General features: G+C 44.1%; 2 protein-coding genes across 3 annotated transcripts; one reads left to right on the top strand and one right to left on the bottom strand.

Annotated features, from left to right (window-relative positions):
• Positions 1 to 9,005: 9,005 nt before the first annotated feature.
• LOC120698523 lies at positions 9,006 to 13,990 on the bottom strand. Of its 2 annotated transcripts, XR_005684877.1 has the most exons (12): positions 13,775 to 13,990; positions 13,411 to 13,687; positions 13,224 to 13,343; positions 13,033 to 13,134; positions 12,661 to 12,805; positions 12,466 to 12,546; positions 12,287 to 12,373; positions 11,855 to 12,204; positions 11,246 to 11,550; positions 11,099 to 11,167; positions 10,925 to 10,987; positions 9,006 to 10,813 (listed from the first exon to the last, which is right to left on the bottom strand). XR_005684877.1 is itself a non-coding variant. In XM_039982168.1 (4 exons), the coding sequence occupies exons 1-4, from the start codon at positions 11,679 to 11,681 to the stop codon at positions 10,698 to 10,700; spliced, it is 684 nt and encodes a 227-aa protein (XP_039838102.1). In that variant the 5' UTR covers positions 11,682 to 11,844; the 3' UTR covers positions 9,006 to 10,697. The 2 variants fall into 2 exon arrangements, 1 of the variants encoding a protein (XP_039838102.1); XM_039982168.1 differs by lacking the exons at positions 11,855 to 12,204; positions 12,287 to 12,373; positions 12,466 to 12,546; ... (3 more) ...; positions 13,411 to 13,687; positions 13,775 to 13,990 and having other exon boundaries at positions 11,246 to 11,844.
• A 1,828-nt stretch (positions 13,991 to 15,818) lies between these two features.
• LOC120698522 (cytochrome P450 94C1-like) lies at positions 15,819 to 18,031 on the top strand. The gene has a single exon (XM_039982167.1). It carries the CDS (start codon positions 15,987 to 15,989, stop codon positions 17,565 to 17,567), a length of 1,581 nt encoding a protein of 526 aa, XP_039838101.1. The 5' UTR covers positions 15,819 to 15,986; the 3' UTR covers positions 17,568 to 18,031.
• The last annotated feature ends 654 nt before the right edge of the window (positions 18,032 to 18,685 follow it).

Here is an 18,685-nt window from a genome sequence, read left to right as displayed (position 1 = left end):
CCGGCCGGAACCGGTCCGGTTACCGCGGTTACCGGTCTAACCGGCCCGGACCGGTTCCGGTTCCGGCCGGTTTTAAACCGGTCCAAATTCAAATTTTAAATTTGAATTCTAAATAATGGAAAAATCCCAAAAAAAATCTTAAAAATACTTCAAGTTGCGACGAATCTAATGATGTCAAATTTTTTCAAATATTCGTTCATTTAGTATACTTTGCGAGCATTTGAAGTTAAACAAAAAAAATGTGCATACAAAAATATACAAATATAATGTAAAAGTAGTAAAAAAAGGTTGGAAGGTTCATTTAGGCTAAAACATGTTATACAAACATTCATTTAGTATACTTTGCGGATATTTGAATTTAAACAAAAAAGAAAAAAAAATTGAATTTAGCGGGTTACCAGTCAAACCGACCGGTTACCAGTCAAACCGACCGGTAACCGGTCAAACCGGACCGGTAAACCAAGCTAACCGGCCGGTTAGCCGTTCGAAACCGGTATAACTGCGGGTTTTGAATTCAAATTTGAGTTTGACCGGTTTTTACCGGTAACCGGTCAAACCGGACCGGTTAGCCGGAACCGGGCGCCGGCGTTTCGGTCCAAACGGTCGGATAAAAAAACCCTGAGGACGACACGTTGGGCTTCAGCAGCGGCAGCGCTTAGGATGGACGCAACTTACCGATGGGCGCTAGCATGACGTGGAAGCTACGTGCCCAGGAAACATGCGCTGAACGCTGGATGGCCACCCTTTCTTTCAGTGATATAGATTTACATATTTAGACAGGACTTCGCCAAAAAAAATAAAACAAACATGATCCGTTTTGCATATTCAACCCCGACATGATCCACAGTAGAAACCGTCAGTCCCCGTGCTAACTTTTCTCAACATAACCGAAATGGCTAAGCGTGGCCATCTACTCCCTTAGTCAAATTTGGGTAAAATGGTTTTGCGTGTAAATAAAAAGCATACTCTTGATCTACGAAGGCTAAAATTTTGACATCTTAAGGTACGCTCGAAGATGGACGTGAATATATTTATGTCATCTTACTATTACTAATTAGAGACTCTTTTTGAAGCCTACAAGTGAAGCCGTTTAGGATCGTAGGTGGATACTCTAAAAAATAGAAAAATTCTAAAAATTCTCACAAAGAATCATCCGGCCACCAATCTGACAGCTCTAAATATAATAGTTATTAAATTTGTTATCTTTTAGAATTACCCACCTCCGTGATTATAAAAATAGACTAAAATAACTCCTAAACATGCATCTAAATTATCCACTTCTATCATTATAAAAAGATATAAAGTAACTCACTAATTTTCTTGTAAATTACCCACCTATGTCATTATTAAAATAATGCAAATAACCATCTAAATTTGTATATAATTATCCAATTATATCATTATAAAAAATTATATTGAACCCTAAAATTTGAATCTAAATTATATAATTATAACAAAATATTAAAGTGCATCAATATAAAATTATAAATCTCTATCATTATTAATTATATTATTATTTATATAAAACTACCCACACAATATGTACCACCATGTATTCATGTATGATGAAAGAGATAAAAATATCAATTCACAAATAAATGGTTCAATTAAATATATACCAAACATACATAGAGATGTGATGAAAAATAATATCTATGGCAACTAGATAATGATAAATATGTATTTTAAAGTATGTGTTAAGATAATATTAAAATATATCAGTTGTTGAAAAATACTATTATACCGCTATAACGCGCTATTTTGTACATTGTGAGTCAGACATATTGTTGTCCGCGGACATAATGCCTATATCAATTTATGTTTTGAATCCGGTGAGCATGTTAAATGGACATCAAGCCTAGCAAGTACGACTCCCTTCATTCTCAAATATATGACGTTTAGGACAACAAAATTAGTTTAACTCGTCAGTTCTTTCCGAATCGCAAGAATGCAAGAAGCGAGCCCTTGCAATTCTCATTTTTCTCAGGGCGGTGCTTGTGCGGTTGTGCCCATGCTCCGTCTTCCCGGTCGACACGACGACACGCAGGGAGCCCCTGATTTCCCTCTCGTGCCACGAATTTTTCCTTTCCCGATCACACGTCCTTATCCGCACAGTTCCGCGAGCCTATCCAGCTGACGACGTTCTTAGCGCGTAGCGTAGCCGAGTCCGCCACCCCCCGCACAGCTCCGCACACAAAGTGCACAGTGCACCGAATCATCGGGGACCGGCCGTGTGGCCTAGTAGATGGCCGGCCGGCTCCCTGTCCGCTCGTCCCCTCCCCCCCCCCCCCCCCCCCCCCCCCGGCAGGCATTGCCGCATCGGGGCGGTGGACGAACACGAACCCCGCGGCCCGCGCGGGAGCCCGCTGGTCCCGGCCTCGTCAGATACTTTTTTTTTTTGAAATATTGCGGCCTCGTCAGATACTCAGATCAGATGCCCGCGCGCGTCAGTGCGGCGGCTGTTCACGCGCAGGCGCCATGGCCACGGGCCGGTGCGTCGTGCGGGGGGGGGGGGGGGGGGGCGCAACGTGCGCGCGCGGCATGGTCCTCGGCGTGGGAGTGGGACGGGGAGCGGAGGGGTATGTCGACGACGGTGCGCGCAAGCGGACACAGGCCGGCCGGCGGGGGATCGTCGGACCCGGCCCCACGGCGGCATGTCGACCGAGGAACATCCGGCCAGAGTGGCGGCAGCCTTCGGGTGGGGTGGCCCGCGGCGCTCTCGGCACGGTGCGTGCACTGCGTGCATGATAAGGATGACTGATTGGCCTGGCGAGCTGACTGGCCTCGGCCTCGATCGCTCTGTCCGCGCGTCCCAGCTCTTTCGTTTCGTGCAGGTGGTGTGTCGTGTCCGCTAGCTCAGTGCGGTGCTCACCCGCCGTCCCGGCGCCGGTACGACGTCCTAACTTGATGCCTGGCCGACTGGTGAGCTTTGCCGGCGGTACTGCGGTCGGCTCCGGCGATTCCTTGCCTCGTCCTTGGCGCAGCACGAGAAACACGTTTGCACGGGCACGGGAGCGAGCCTGAGAGCCTGCGTCTTTGCTGTCTGTCCATCGAGAGGATCATATCGAGGGACTAGGGAGCGTACGCGACGTCCGTTGCGTAGCTCGTTCCGTAGGCCTGACATGTTGGTTTTTGTATTGTATATGCAGACTGGAATCGCCTGTCCTTGATGTGAGTTGTGAGATCTGGAGAGAGTGAATCGATAGGACTTGGTTCTTTGCAGCTCCCTAGTCAATGTCACTGTGAGGTCAGTTCCTGTACTCCCCTAGTCTGGAGCCAGTTGAAGCCTTGTCATCGGCCAAACAAGTAACTCATCGTCCATCAGATCTAGATACCAATATATATATAGTTAAATAGGAGTATACCTTAAGATAAAAAAATGACTATCTTATAAGTTATATGCCATTTTAATAATGATTCGGCCTACTATATACAGTCAGTAGTCAAATTTATGCTACTTTGACTGTTAGAAATACATACAAAACACGTCGCACCTATAGTCATTCACCCATATTTTTGTCTTAATCAAAAAGTGGATAATGTTTGCAATAAAACATTTTAAATTTTGATGGCTAGCTTACCCATACGAATAAGATCTCTGAGCCGAACTTTGACTAATAATGTTACCAGAATTTTCGTAAAAAATAGATCCATTTGATTAGGCCATGTCATGGACCAAAAGGGGTTAGTAAAGGATTTCAAACAATTTCTACAAGATTTCTTCTTCTTTTCTTGCCACAAATACAAACAGAGCTACTTTTCACCACTTGCGCTTCTGGATGTCGGGATCATAGGTCATCGAGATAAATGATTGGTTGGCGAATCTATCATGACGTTTCTGCATTACTGTTCGAAGGGGATAACCGTTAGGAATCTGTCTCACATGGCAGCATTGACAATGACTTATTAGATGTATTATGCTCATGACAACAATATTTTTAGGACAGCTCGGCAACAATTATGGCAGGTAGAAGAAAGCGTTAACACCAGAGCCCTCCTCGTCACACACCTCGTATGTTTCTAGACAGCTAGTACTGCACTGATTAGTTCAGATGACTCATCATCATGTTATTCTTGGTTTGTGGAGACCAACTAAGCTGAAATATAAAAACGCCTGTGGTCGTTAGAAAAGGAGTTGAATCGAGGGAGCTCAAGATCACTAGTAAGGTGAAAGCACGGCTATACTAAAGGGGCCAGAGGCTAGAGTAAGGACGCTAGCTATAATATACATCCAACTCATTGCACCATGCTGTTATTTTTTATGAGCTCTCAGAACAATTAATTTTGATGGTGTTCATCAATGAGAGCGGATATGGAGCATTTAATTTTGTCCAAAATATTGGATGCCGTGTCGTGTCATCAAAGGTGTGCGTATCTTGCCCAAAATACACCTTCATTCTATCTTCTATAGACCCCGTTTGGATAGACTAAAGTTTAGTCCGGGCTAAACTTTAGGTGACTTAAATATTAGATAATTACTTTCTCTATCCCACAAAGAGTGTCCCTTTAGAAAATTTCAGACATATTATTAGTAGTGATAAATAATCTTGTTACCTCTAATTAATTATATAACCTTGTTACCCTAATTATTAATGTTTACATATAAGCCTTTCTCATATGGTAGTATATGGTCGTATTGTGCACCATAAAAAATCTTATTAATTGTAGCAGTTGTGATGGAAACCGTGCTATGCAGGTGTATTGGAAACAGAAAAATAACATCTAATGCATTTGCATTTATTAAGGAGAGTAACTGGCCTTATGTCAGCAAAGCGTGAGCTCTCTGCCTATCTATTTGATAGGATCCTCTCAAAAACAACATGTTTGATGGGGAAGATGCATATTTGGCTGCGTTAGTACTAGTAAGTCAACTGATATCAACTCGCTGAATAAATGTAGTCTTGTCATGGTTTCTCGGATCTGTGACAGAATAAAAAGTATACTGTCAATTAAAACACAGTCACTAAGTCAATCACATGGTGAAAGAGAGAGAGGCCTAATAATCGAATTTTCTGATAAACAAATTATCTTCTTTTGCCTAAGACATTCTTGCTGATCAGGACCAAAAGGTCCAAATTCGTAATTTCTTTTTGAACTCTTATTGCAGAAGTGGAATTTTGTTGCGAAAGGGCCTGTAGCCTAGTGGTTATAAGAGCCTCGGTAGCACCTGAGGTCCTGGGTTTGACTCCTCATGGGAGCGAATATTCTGGGATTTAACGGCGTTGTGCATTCAGTAGTAGGCGACGTTCCCGTCGACAGCGATGCGCCTGTGGTGACTTCATCAATCTCGAGGATTTGCATTGCCGGCTCAGTCTTCAAAGATGCTCATAGGGGTAGGGTTTGCGTACGTGTATTCATAGGGTGTGAGTGTGCGTGCGTTGTGAGTGTATGCATTGTACTGTGTAATCTCAAAAGAAGTGGAATTTTATCCTAGTAAGAAGAAGAGTTATAGTCGAATTAAATTGTTACGTAGTTGTTTTTGCCTGCCAGAAGTTTGGCTAGTTACAATAGGCAACATAGCTTTAAAAAAAAACAATAGGCAACACTATGGTCAAACACCGTGTGGCCAAGTTTTGGCACGTGGAAATGACATCATAACTTGATCGGATAACGGGAATTGTAAATTTCTTACGTAGTCGCTTTGTCGATTAATTGATCCTCAATACAGAACATTGGGAAAAATTATGTTTGCAGCTAATATAAAAACAGAACTTTATTGTGTAAGATTTATATGTTTGACAGACTTTCAAGTTCTAAAATAAAAAGATCCATTGATCCATCGGACTGACGCCGGCAAGATGCCACGCAGAGGAAGCACACCATGTGACCCATCCATGTGATGATCAGATACAAAATTTGTTTGCAAAATAGTTAACGTTAACTTCCTAATCCCTAATGGGTGGTTACCCCTACTCCTCTAGCTAGTGGCCATACCGCCATAATGAAGAAAGAAATGAGCTAACTTTGTTTAGAAATGATTGTAATGCATGTACTCCCTCCGTTCTAAAATTTAAGGCATTTTGATTTGTTCTAAACCAAACTGTTTTAAGTTTGACCAAGTTTATATAAAAGAGTAATAATATTTTATATATCAAATGAGAATAGTTAGATCCATTATGAAATATATTTTCATAATTTACTTATTTGATGTGCTATATGTTAATATTTTACTCTATATGTTCGGTCAAACTTAGACTACTTTGATTTAGGACAAAGCAAAATATCTTATATTTCAAGATGGAGGGAGTAGGCAGGAAGATGCAAAAGGCAAGAACATTATCCTTCATCTAAGAAATGTCTTTAGAAAAAGGTGCTCCACATAGCTCAATTGGTTGCATGCATGATGTATACGTCTAGTTTTTATGAATTTGGAAAACTAGATATAGTTACTCTTCCTCTAATAATATAGTACGTGCATTTCCACATTGTCCTATATATCAGGTAACATTTTTTTAGAAAAAAAAAGAGTGTCCGGCCTCCGTGACTGCACACGGCTAAGGTTTACAGAATTATCAACTCAAAAACAGATCATAAATAATAAGGAAAAGCACATACTGGCTAATTAAAGAAATAAATCAAAAGTGGAGCCTATTATTATATCTATCCATTCCTTGTGAAGATATTCAAAACGATGACCTCTAACGCTTTACTTGCCGAACAGACAGTCCTTTAGTTCCTCACGCTGTAACAAGGACAAAAATCAAAGCCAATTCACTCCCTTGACGACAACCTTCATAAAAGAGGAATACATTTTTTCTCTCAAAAAACAAGTTGTTACGTGTAAATAGCCCAGGTAGTTGCAACGGTCCCCATAAACCCCATAAAAATTAATGTGTCATTTTTTTACCTTAGTAGGGTGCACGTGCGTGCCGCACCTGTTTTAGAAAAACCAAATAAAAAATTATGTTACAAAAAATATGTATTCATAGCCACATCTATCATTAGCTTGTGGATACAATATTTAGTACATTGTTAGATACAAATTTACCCAAAATAAAATTTTTGAGATATACAGATCATATGGACATGACCATACATACATGCAATCCATTAATGACATCGCAAGAATTATATAGGAGGGTAAAGGTGAGAATAAAATATTTGCATTGGTCATATCTTGATTGTAGCACATTTTTTTCCAAAAAATCCACATATGAATGCCACATCTAACATACATATTATAAAAATTTAATGATGCATAATCTTCACACCATGTCCCAAACGATTAAAGTTCCATTAAGTAAAAAAAACCAATCAGATTGGCCCTTTGAATTTATAATGTATTAGTGATAACCAACAACATCTACACTAAAAAAATACATCATATGAGATACCTTCATTTTGAAGACCGTAGAATATCTCTGAAAACAATATTTTTGGTTCTTCTGCCGGTGGGATCAAGATCTTTATTAGGTTTAGCTAGCATCCATGTAGTTGAATGTGAAACACCTCTTGATAAGGCAACATATAGTTGTCTATGAGAGAAAACAAGCTCTGGAAGATGGATCCCAACATTTGGTATATTTTGACCCTGAGCTTTATTTATAGTCATTCCAAAACCGAGTCTTATTAGAAATTGTTTCCTCTTGAACTTGAAAGGTAGTGAAATATCCTCTGATGGAGACAAGGGAATCCTTGGTATAAAAAGTCAATTTTGAGCATGCTGTCCATTTACAATTTCACAATCAATTGTATTGTCCTTAAAAGTTTTCACTATAAGTCGAGTTCCATTGCACAGTCCATGATGAGGATCTAGATTTCGAAGAAGTATGACATGGCAGTTCTTCTTAATTTTAAGCTCATGCAGAGGAAGACCATTTGGAGTAATTGAGTTCAGAAAATCAAGAGGATAGTTATTAGTTGAATCATCATCTACAGAATCATGACTGTAGTAAACCTTTTCTTCTCCAGGAAAAATTGCAATCATTATCATGTTGAGGCTATCAACATACTCATTTCTTGTTGACAAGATAGCACGCTCGCACATGTAACTGACGGAGGTGCAGTTGTTAGCTAGATCAGGAAACACATGATCGAGGAGAGTATCAATAGACTGATCATCATTATACTCAAGTATAATGTCATCTGGCAGATCCACATGGTCATTTGGGAAGGTCTTTTCAGTTTCATCACCAATTCTTAATAGAAACTACGAGAACCATACATCATTCTGGGCCCTCATGTTCTGCTTCAGCCGTATTATCTTGATATCATCCCATATATAGGACCGAAGCAAGGTAGCGTCACAAATTTGTGCTCTAGTACCTCTAGGAACAACATGCAGAACTTGTCTGAAATCCCCTCCAAACACTATAACTTTGCCCCCAAATGGTAGATCAGTTCCTGTAATATCCCGTAACGACCTGTCAAGTGTCTCCACAACCTGCCTTCGTGTCATCGCAACCTCATCCCATATAATTAAAGACGCCTCACGTAACAATGCAGCTGTACCACTTTGCTTGGTAAAGTTACAAACAGAATAATCTTCAAGTTTTATGGGAATTTTGAACCTCGAATGAGCCGTACGACCACCAGACATGACGGATGTTGCAATTCTGGATGTAGCTGTAGCTACTACGATGCAATCCGTGGATCGAACTCTGGCCAAAAGAGCCCTGTAAAGATATGTCTTCCCGGTCCCACCAGGACCATCCACAAAAAATACTTTCCTTTTATTACTAATGACATGATCAAAAATTTCTTTAAAACCTTTCATTTGCTCAGTATTGAGAGACTCGGCTAATTTAATATCTTCATCAGATATGACAATTTTTCTCTCCTCAGTTAGTTCCCTATAATAATCTCTATTTGTCTCATCTGCTTGGCCAAAATTTTAATTATCAGTAAAAATATATAATAAAAAATAATAATAGCAACACCGCATCGCAAATAAAGTTGGGAAAATATATTACTAGACTGATGCATACGTGGCAGGCCATAATTTCTAATGTCTTTACCCATCGAGGAGAGAATATTTGCAATGTCCCTAAGGACAAATTGCTCAATACTTGAAGAATTTCCACGAACACGCACATAGTTCTCAGCCATTGATTCAAAATGTTTGTCCCAGAGGGCACGGACGTTTGTGTACTCGCAGAAAACCATAATAGTGGCAAACATTCTTATGAGAGCACATGGCATCTGAAAAGCTACTGCTTCGCTAAGTGCATTGTCGAGTGACCTATCTGTTTCAACAAGACCAAGTTTCTCACAGTATTCTCTAAAAGTAGGACTCACCACACCACGAACTGTTCTGATTGATATGAATGATGTTGGACCTCGAACATGATTTAGAAGAACTCGAAGATAGAATCTTTCACCCTCAGACGGGTATGCATACACCAATCTTCCAATCTGGTAACTTCTTTTTCTAGTAGACCAAACTTTTTTGGACTTGTTCCATGTATAATGTTCTGGAAACTCCTTGTATAAGTATTTTCGAGCGTTTGGATCTTCGTTGTTCATTCTAAAGAATTCTGTTAGCATCGATCTTTGGTTCCTAGCGCGCTCCAGCACATCTTCAAGGTTGTCGTCATCATTGAATGGGACCATGTGCATGCCAGGAAGATGAACTTGCATCTGTAAAATAGGGGGATACATGGAAAACATTGGGAACCTATAGAGCCGGTATACTGCTTCAATAGACGTTATACACCGTGCCTTCCTGTACTATTTAATTTCATTTATCTCTATCTCTCCATTCTGGTCTTGATTCGCAATTGCGAATGATGCACAGTCCGTGCCCTTGTATACATATTTATAAAGATACTTGCAACATTTGATACTGCTTGAAACTTCAACATTGATGTGATAATTATATGGTACAATCCATTTATTATCCAACCATTTCTTACGTACAAATAACTTGTGACCATCATTCTGTCTTCTGTATATAGGATATGCATCCTTTCCTTGCTCCGTGGTCTCCCTGAACTGTTTAGGGTATCTGAAACGACAAGCACCATCCTACATGCAACTACAATTTCTGTTAAGAACACCACTAGGGCCATGCATCATATGTTTGCAGACAAGTTTGTGGAGAAAAGGGTATTTCTTTTCATCCAGAAGTTCTGCTGAAATATAGTTGTCAAAATCATCTGGCTCACTAAGCTTTAAACTGCTGTCCATTATAAGCAAGAATATTCATGCGGCAAACCTCTTTTCTGAAACTCGGTAACGTGTGCCCAAGCTACCACTTTCCCAAAGAACCCCTTCTTAATAACAAAGTTATGGAAATCAATGAGTTTTGCATGATAAACCCTCGCCACAATATCTGGTCTACCTTGAGGTGTCTGCCCAGGCAACAAAAGTTATGTGATCTCTGGCCAGTATGGGTTGCAAGTCATGGTTAAAAAGTAATCTAACTTTCCATATTTAGCAACTAATGACATTGCATCCATGAATCTACACTGCACATCTCTATCACTTCCAAAAAATTCTTAGATAAAACAACCAATTTACCAGCCTTCAAACCTCTATGCTCTCCGGCAGCAAGGGTGTCCATTATACCTTGTTATTGAAAACAAATTCGCTCGAATCAAATAGCGCATATCAAAAAATTCATAAGAGTACTGATAAATGCGGGTAGTCTAATTAATTATACCTGATAGTGATCTGCTCTAATAATTTTTTTGGTGTTCTAGATTGGAGTACCAATCTAACCGCATACTTTCTATTTTAACATACATATTCACTATTCATTGTTGAAAAAGCCTCCCACCATGAAAGAATATATTAAAATCTCCAATCCAGATCTGCATCATATAGCAGTAATACTCCCTTGTGCTGACATGCAAACGTTTTCCACCACCTCCTATTTTTAATCATGAACAATAATAATAAATAATTATATAATATATACTTTATAATTAACCAACATGAATTTTTTAGAAAAGGCATCCAAGACATAGTGTAAAAAGTTTACCTCCTTCACCGTCCTCATCCATGTTATCGTCACAGTCACCTTGTTCCTCACAAATATCTTGAACTGCACATTTAAGAATTCATATTTAAAGCACTTTAAATATGACAAAAACATGATGGAAGGCAAGGAAAAATGTAGTTTTGTGGCTGAATCACCACCCCGGTGACATCTTACTTGTTGTTTCTACATGTTTTCGTTTAACACCCGATCTACATGTCGCTTGAGAATTTCCCTTCGGAGCATCTGTTTTCAATAGAGATATAAATGTACATTACCATATTACTAGCTTTAAAATGAAATGACTATAATCTATAATAATACCCTCAGATTTCCGCTTTGTATATTTCCGTCTACTCTTGTCTTCCCAGCCAGTCTCACCACCGGGATATAGGATAGGATACGCTAACGGATCATAACAACCATGGAATGCCCGTATAAATTGTGGTCCCCCAGAATTTGGAAAAACCATAATACTCCGTTTAAATTTATTTTTTTCATCAGATCCATCCTGCCAGATAGCCGCAACCTGGTCCATAGCAGGTGCATTATATCTTCTCTGATGAACAGAAATACTGGTGTTCAATTCAGTCTTCAACTCGTCCAAATTTTCCATCTGACCCTCAGTCCTGAAGACACCAACATACGGATTGTTCTCAAGTATTCCAAGAATAGCCCTAATCAATTTTGAATCAATATGGGGTGATCTTTTGATTCTTTGTGATAGGGTCTCATCAGTGTCATAGAAGTACAACTGCATATGACGGGGCCTTCTTTCCCCGGTCTCAGTTGGTCCAATCTATGGTAAATCTGTCCATGCACTTTGAAAGCATATATACCAGTACATACACAAATTCATAAATTAGGATGGACAATTATTTATTATATATTATAATCCATAAAATAAATAGGAAAACGGAGTGAAATGCTCACCAGCTGCAGTAGCGACTCTATGGTCCACATTAGCTCCAAAGCTTGTGAATGAGAAATGAGAATTGAAGTACCGTATATTTTTTTCTGAAATACAAGGCATCTCTATTGGTCTGACTTGTAAATAGGCGGCACAGATCAGGCGGAATTGGTGTGCTCACTATATTAACTTTTTCTTGCCTGCAACAAAAATTGAACCCCTCGTTTGGTAACTCTATAACATCGCAATACTCGCATATTGGTATTTTTCCTCAACACAAGATGTCCCGCAGGCAAATCTTTGTATACTCTTTCATAAGGATCATTATTCAAGATAACCACTTCCGGTTCCCTGAATGAAACTATCTTGACGTCTGTGTCAATTACAAAGTATACATTTAGATTCCACAGATGCACATTAAAATTCTAAATCCTCGAATTGATACACAACCATACCATTAGCATAATAGACTCTTGCTTCGTCATCTGCGAAATCATCAAGATCAGGACCACAATCTGGCGCTCTGCAGTCCAAATCCTCCTCTGCATCACCAAAATAATTAATTTTCATGCTCAACCTTCATATAATATCCACTCAAATGGGACCATGTTTAAAAACAAATACTTAAAAGTACCTTCTTGTGCGGCCAACAACTCGTCATCCGGTTCCCAAATACCAATACCAGAGTCAAATTTTTTATTCCCAATGTTTCCACCTGGCCGCAAAGCATGAAGAAACAAAAATACAGTACAGGGTCAAACTTTTTTCTTGTGAGCGCCAATGTGGCTATATAAGCATTTGGCTCAAAATAAAACATATAATGAAGTACCTTCATATTTTTTCTATTATATATTTCCTTTTGTTTGGCATTCTTTCCAGCCTTTTTTTCATTTGACATTGTTGCAAACCTAATTCGGTCCATATCTTTTTTTTCTGTTTTCTTGCACTTCTGGGCGAAATAGTGGTACCATCACCTGTTTACAAAATATTATAAACCAGGTGGATTGCAAAAAAATAATAACAAGCTACTTTGACCTGTGTTCATTATATAATATTTTGTAAATTAATTATAATCAATCAACAAACTATTTTCATTGTAAACTACAAAGCCATCCACATGCAACAACACCGAAGGTGGGTTGTCTGTTAGCCCTACAACCAGGACGGCTTAAAAATCAATGCATGTCTAAAGAGGACTAACCTGCTAGGCCAGCAACGGGGGACACTCCCATCTGTGGTGTCTCCATGAAAGATGGGATTCTATCAATATGAAACACTGCCGACTGTGGTGTATCCGGCAATGCTGACATCAATGTTGGCAACTGTTTAAGTATCACCCCAATACGTGTTATAAATTTCATAAATTAGCTCGTGACAAAACATTGGACAAACCAGCTTTGTGACGAACCAGGCGCACGTATTCTTGCTGACTTCCCACAACACCAGCAACCCCATTAGAAGTTGCAGATGCATCCTCATGAAACAGTGCTGAAACTGGGAAGTCTGACAGTCCTATCACCGATAAATAGCATTAATTGTCCATTTGCACCAATATAAAGCACAAAAAAATATGTCTAACCTGCAGCTCCAACACCGTGGATCATGGTAGAAAAAGGTATCTCCATAAAACTTGTGGTCCCGTCAACATGTAACACTTCTGGCTATGGGAAGTCTGACAGTCCCATCACCGATAATAAACAGCATTAATCGTCCCTTTGCACCAATATAAAAGCACCCAAAAAAATATGTCTAACCCGCAGATCCAACACCGTGGATCATGGCAGACTGAGGTGTCTCCATAAAACTTGTGGTCCCGCCAACATGTAACACTTCTGACTGAGGTGTATTCGACATTGCTGGCATAAAAACTCTCATACTTTATGCACTACGCAAAATAATTTGGCATGTAAATTTCAAAAAACACCTATCAGCATGTCACAAACCTACTGATCGCTTCTCGGCATGCTTTCGATGATAGTCTTGCCTTTTCTTTGCATTAAGTTCTGCTTTCTTCTCAGGCGGCATATTTGCATAACGATCTCTTGCTTTTTGCCGCCTCACGGCTCTTTGATCAGCATCTAACACACAGACGTGGAAAATTAGCCGATATCACGAGCGGGTAGCTGGACAATTAGTTGATCAATACTAACTTGACGGCTCTGTGAGTTGGTGATATCCCCAAGTGGAACACGATGGTCGTCGCAGCCACGTTGCGCCATGGTCATAGATGGGGGTTCGTCAGCGTGGTTGCGTAGTGCGGGGCCCCCGTGTTGAAGTACAGCGTGAGGTTGTCCAGCGTCCGGATTTCTGTGTCCGCAGCAGTCGCCCCGATTGATTGTTCCGTCGTCCTAGAGCGTGAAGTCGTCCCGCGTCCTGTGATGGTGCCGATTATGTTCCAAGCACCGGCACAAGAATCATGAACAGAAAAAATCATGAGGAAAGGGTTTACGAAGAGTGAAACCAAGGGTAAGTATGATTTACCTTCCAATCATCGGACGAACTACGGTCGGCGACGGCGCGGACCTTGGCTCGGCGTCCGGACGCGGCGACGATCGACGTCGCGTGTTAGGGCGGATACTCGCTCGCCGCGGAGCCGCGCCGGACGGCTGGAGGCTCGCTGCCACGTCACGTTGATTTACCTTCGAATCATCGGCCGGACTACAGTCGGCGACAGCGCGGACCTTGGCTCGGCGTCCCGATGCGGCGACGATCGACGATGGCGTTGGCCCTGCGGCGCGGCGCGGCGGAACGACGGGGTCGACGGGGCCGCGGACCGTCGCTCGGCGTGTTAGGGACGCGACGGGGACGATCCGCTCACTTGCCAACGATAGTGGTCCGGCGGCGCGGATCACTGCGATCGACGAGGGCAGTGTGCGTCGCGAGGGACGGTGGTCCGGCGGCGTGGCGCACGCACAGCGATCGACGAGGGTGTGATCAGGCGGCGCGCTCCAGGGATCGTCGAGCGGCTCCAGGGATCGTCGAGCGCGGATTGGGACGCGGCGTCGGGCGTGTGGGGACGTGATGCGGACGGGAAGCTCGCTGGGACGGGACGCGGACGGGACGCTGGGACGGCGTCGCGCGCCTGAGGGCGCCGTTTGGGAAGGGAATCGCGGAGACCCCCGACCCGCGGCGTTGCGCGCCTGGGAAGGGAATCGCGGTGACCCCCGACCCGCGGCGTCGCGCGCGCCTGGGGGCTCCGATTGGGAAGGGAATCGCGGAGACCCGCAGCGCTGGCCGTGACGTCCGCCAAACCTAATGGGATTGGATGGCCGACGTGCTCAAACGAGCCAATCAGGAATCGGGTATGGTTGAGGGGGTAGAGACGCCGTGGGTGTAAAAAAAATCACCGCGCCCCCTAATTGTACTGGTGGGAGGGTGGTTTTCAGTTCATCAGGCATCCTGTCAAGTGATTTGAGCTTACACGTGGGCTTTAAAGGGGTGGGTTGTGAGGTGGGTGGGTGGGTACAAAAATCTTAGTGAAAAGTGTTCCAATTATTTAAATTCTTTATAGTATAAATAGATAGATGCATGCCAACCAATGTTACCTTGCGATCAGTTCCTCTTTGTTAAATTGTCTTGTGTTAAAATAATACCTCACCGAAGCTACCAAATGAAAATCTTTAATTTTAGCGGAATCATCGTATATCAGGAAACATGTCGGTCTGGATGTACAAAATCTTTGTCCATAGTGTAAGCATCGACCAGGCGAATTTCGACGCCCCGAGGGACGGGCAAGTTGGCAAAAGAATCCTTTGCAAGAGCATCACCGAGCAAACTGTGGACCGCAACATACTGATGGGGCGAAGGAAAGAGAGAACGTGCACAAAGGTTTTGCAGAGCAAAGGTTCAGAAACCAACCATAAAATAGGGGTACAAATAATCCTGGCACCGTGGCACGTACTATTCTAATGCTGTGCTGCACACCTCTTCGTACGATTTTTTAGCTGTTTTAAAACTTTGCTTCCAGTATAAAACGGCGCGCTCTGAGAGACAGAGACTGTCACGGCACACCCGCGCGAGCACTCAGCACACGAGCCTGGAGCGCAGCTCAGACGCGCACGCGCGAGATTTAGAACAGAGCAACGAGGGAGAGCCAGGAGCCAGCAGCAGCAGCCGCAGCAGCAGGTGGAACTGTGGAAGGAACTGCTCTTCGTCATGGGCGCGGACGCAGCCGCGCTGCCCGTCGCTCTGGCGAGCTCCCTGCAGCCGCAGGTGGTGGCCGCCGTCTTGTTCGCCTCGGCCGCGTGCACGGTGGCCCTGGCCGTCCTCCTGGCCTCGCTGCGGCTGCGGCCGCCGTGGTGGTGCGCGTGCGCGGTGTGCGAGGCCTACGTGACGGCGTCGTGGGCGGGGGAGTTCGACAACCTCTGCGACTGGTACGCGCACCTCCTGCGCCGCGCCCCGGGGCGGACCGTGCACGTGCACGTGCTCGGCAACGTGCTCACCGCCAACCCGGCCACCGTCGACCACATGCTGCGCGGCCGCTTCGACAACTACCCCAAGGGCGCCCCCTTCTCCTCCATCCTCGCCGACTTCCTCGGCCGCGGGATATTCAACGTCGACGGCGACTCGTGGCTCTTCCAGCGCAAGCTCGCCGCGGCCGAGCTCGCGGCCCCGGCCCTGCGCTACTTCGCGGCGGGCGTCGTGGCCTCCGAGCTGCGGTGCCGCCTCATCCCTCTGCTCCACTCCGCATCCAGCGGCGGCGGCGGCGGCGACGGCGGCGAGAAGCTGCTTGACCTCCAGGACGTGTTCCGTCGCTTTGCCTTCGACTGCATATGCAGGATCTCTTTCGGACTCGACCCCGGCTGCCTCGAGCTCTCGCTGCCCATGTCGGCCTTCGCGAACGCCTTCGACACGGCCTCTATGCTCTCTGCGCGCCGCGCGACGGCGCCCGTGCACGTGTTCTGGAAGCTGAAGCGGCTACTCAACATCGGGGAGGAGCGGGAGCTCCGCGACTCGATCCGCCTCGTCGACACGCTCGCGGCGGAGGTCATCCGGCAGCGCCGGAAGCTCGCCGTCGCCGCCTCGGGCGACGACCTCCTGTCGCGCTTCATGGGCTCTATCAACGACGACAAGTACCTCCGCGACATCGTCGTGAGCTTCATGCTCGCCGGCCGCGACACCGTCGCCTCGGGTCTCACCGCCTTCTTCTTGCTGCTGTCCGACCACCCCGACGTGGCCACCGCGATCCGGGACGAGGTCGCCCGCGTCGCCGGAGGCAGAGACGGCCACACCGCGGTCGCCGCCTCCGAGAAGCTCAAGGACATGCACTACGTGCACGCGGCGCTGTACGAGTGCATGCGGCTGTTCCCGCCGGTGCAGTTCGACTCCAAGTTCGCCGCCGGCGACGACACGCTCCCGGACGGCACGTTCGTCGCCAGGGGCATCCGGGTAACCTACCACGCCTACGCCATGGGCCGCATGGAGTCCGTCTGGGGCCCCGATTGCGCCGAGTTCCGTCCGGAGCGCTGGCTCCGCGACGGCCGGTTCGTGCCGGAGAGCCCCTACCGGTACCCGGTCTTTCAGGGCGGCGTGCGTGTCTGCGTCGGCAAGGAACTCGCCATCATGGAGATGAAGTCCGTCGTCGTCTCCGTCGTGCAGAGCTTCGACATCGAGGCGGTCGGCCGTAGCTCCCGCCGGCCCAAGTTCGCACCAGGCCTTACCGCCACATTCGCTGGGGGCGTGCCGGTGAGAGTGCACCGGCGAGCTCGTGCCAGCGCGCTCCGACCACCAAGCTAGCGACACCACACGGCACGCGCGAATCGCTGGCCGTACTCTTCTGCTTTGAAACAGGGCATTAGATTACATTCTTGACGCCGTGATCTATGTGTTATTCGCGACGACCCCGCTGCCTGGCGAGGGCGCTGGGTTCTTGCCTCCACTGGAGCCCGGAGATTCCCCCGGTAGGTCATGACACAGCGGATTAGTCTAATAATCTGATGCCCGACGGCACTTGTTCTCGCACATGGGAAAAAGGGGCCGCTTAAAAGTCGACTCTGCATGTCAGCATTTCCAACTTCAAAGCAGAACTGTTGAAAAGAAAAATTGCAGATTCAAAGTTGCAGAATGCACATCTAGATGTTCTTCCTCGTGGGCATTTTCTATGGGGGAAGCTTGAGCAATTATTACACACATCTTATTCCTATTATTTTAGTTGTCTGAATTTTTAACAGTTTATGGCACATACTTCATTCAACGTCGCAGATGTTGTTCTCTGATATCCTACACATCCTTAATTCCTCGTGAACATGTTATAAAAAAGGAATTCCTCGTGAACATATATATGACATATATTTTTCACCCTTAACTTTTGTTCAAACTTTGATTAACAGTATTTATTTAATTAATTGGTCAAGTAAAAGTGCTTTATACGTGCCTTGTATATATGTTTGTCTATTTGCATAATATTTATAGAAAAGATAAATATTAAAGAAATGACAAGGTGGACGGTCATAAACATTTAAGCATGAAGGTAATATCTATTTACAATCCCAAAATGACTTATCTTTTTTATTAGGATGATAGTTCTACGTTTGTGTTATTGACTGATCTTTAGGGTGGTCTTACACGTGTGACAAAATGAATATGTGCAAGCGAGGTATCAAGTACTCATATCATTTTCCTCCTCTTAATGAAACACGTGCTCACACGTTCTCAAAAAGAAAAAAGATACTCATATCATTTTGTTAAAGAAAAGGGAAGAACATTACGGAAATCTCTTTTAAGTGTCGGCAAATATAATGCCTAGAAATATACCTTGAGCTTTTAGCACAAAAATTGCACTGCCTTCTTTACACGCGTGTGCAGTGACTAAAAAAATTCTCATAGGAATACTAGAAGAACTATAATTCAACATG

Source organism: Panicum virgatum, chromosome 3K, assembly GCF_016808335.1.
Source record: "Panicum virgatum strain AP13 chromosome 3K, P.virgatum_v5, whole genome shotgun sequence".
NCBI lineage: Eukaryota > Viridiplantae > Streptophyta > Magnoliopsida > Poales > Poaceae > Panicum > Panicum virgatum.
This window is presented reverse-complemented; position numbering and strand designations above follow the sequence as displayed.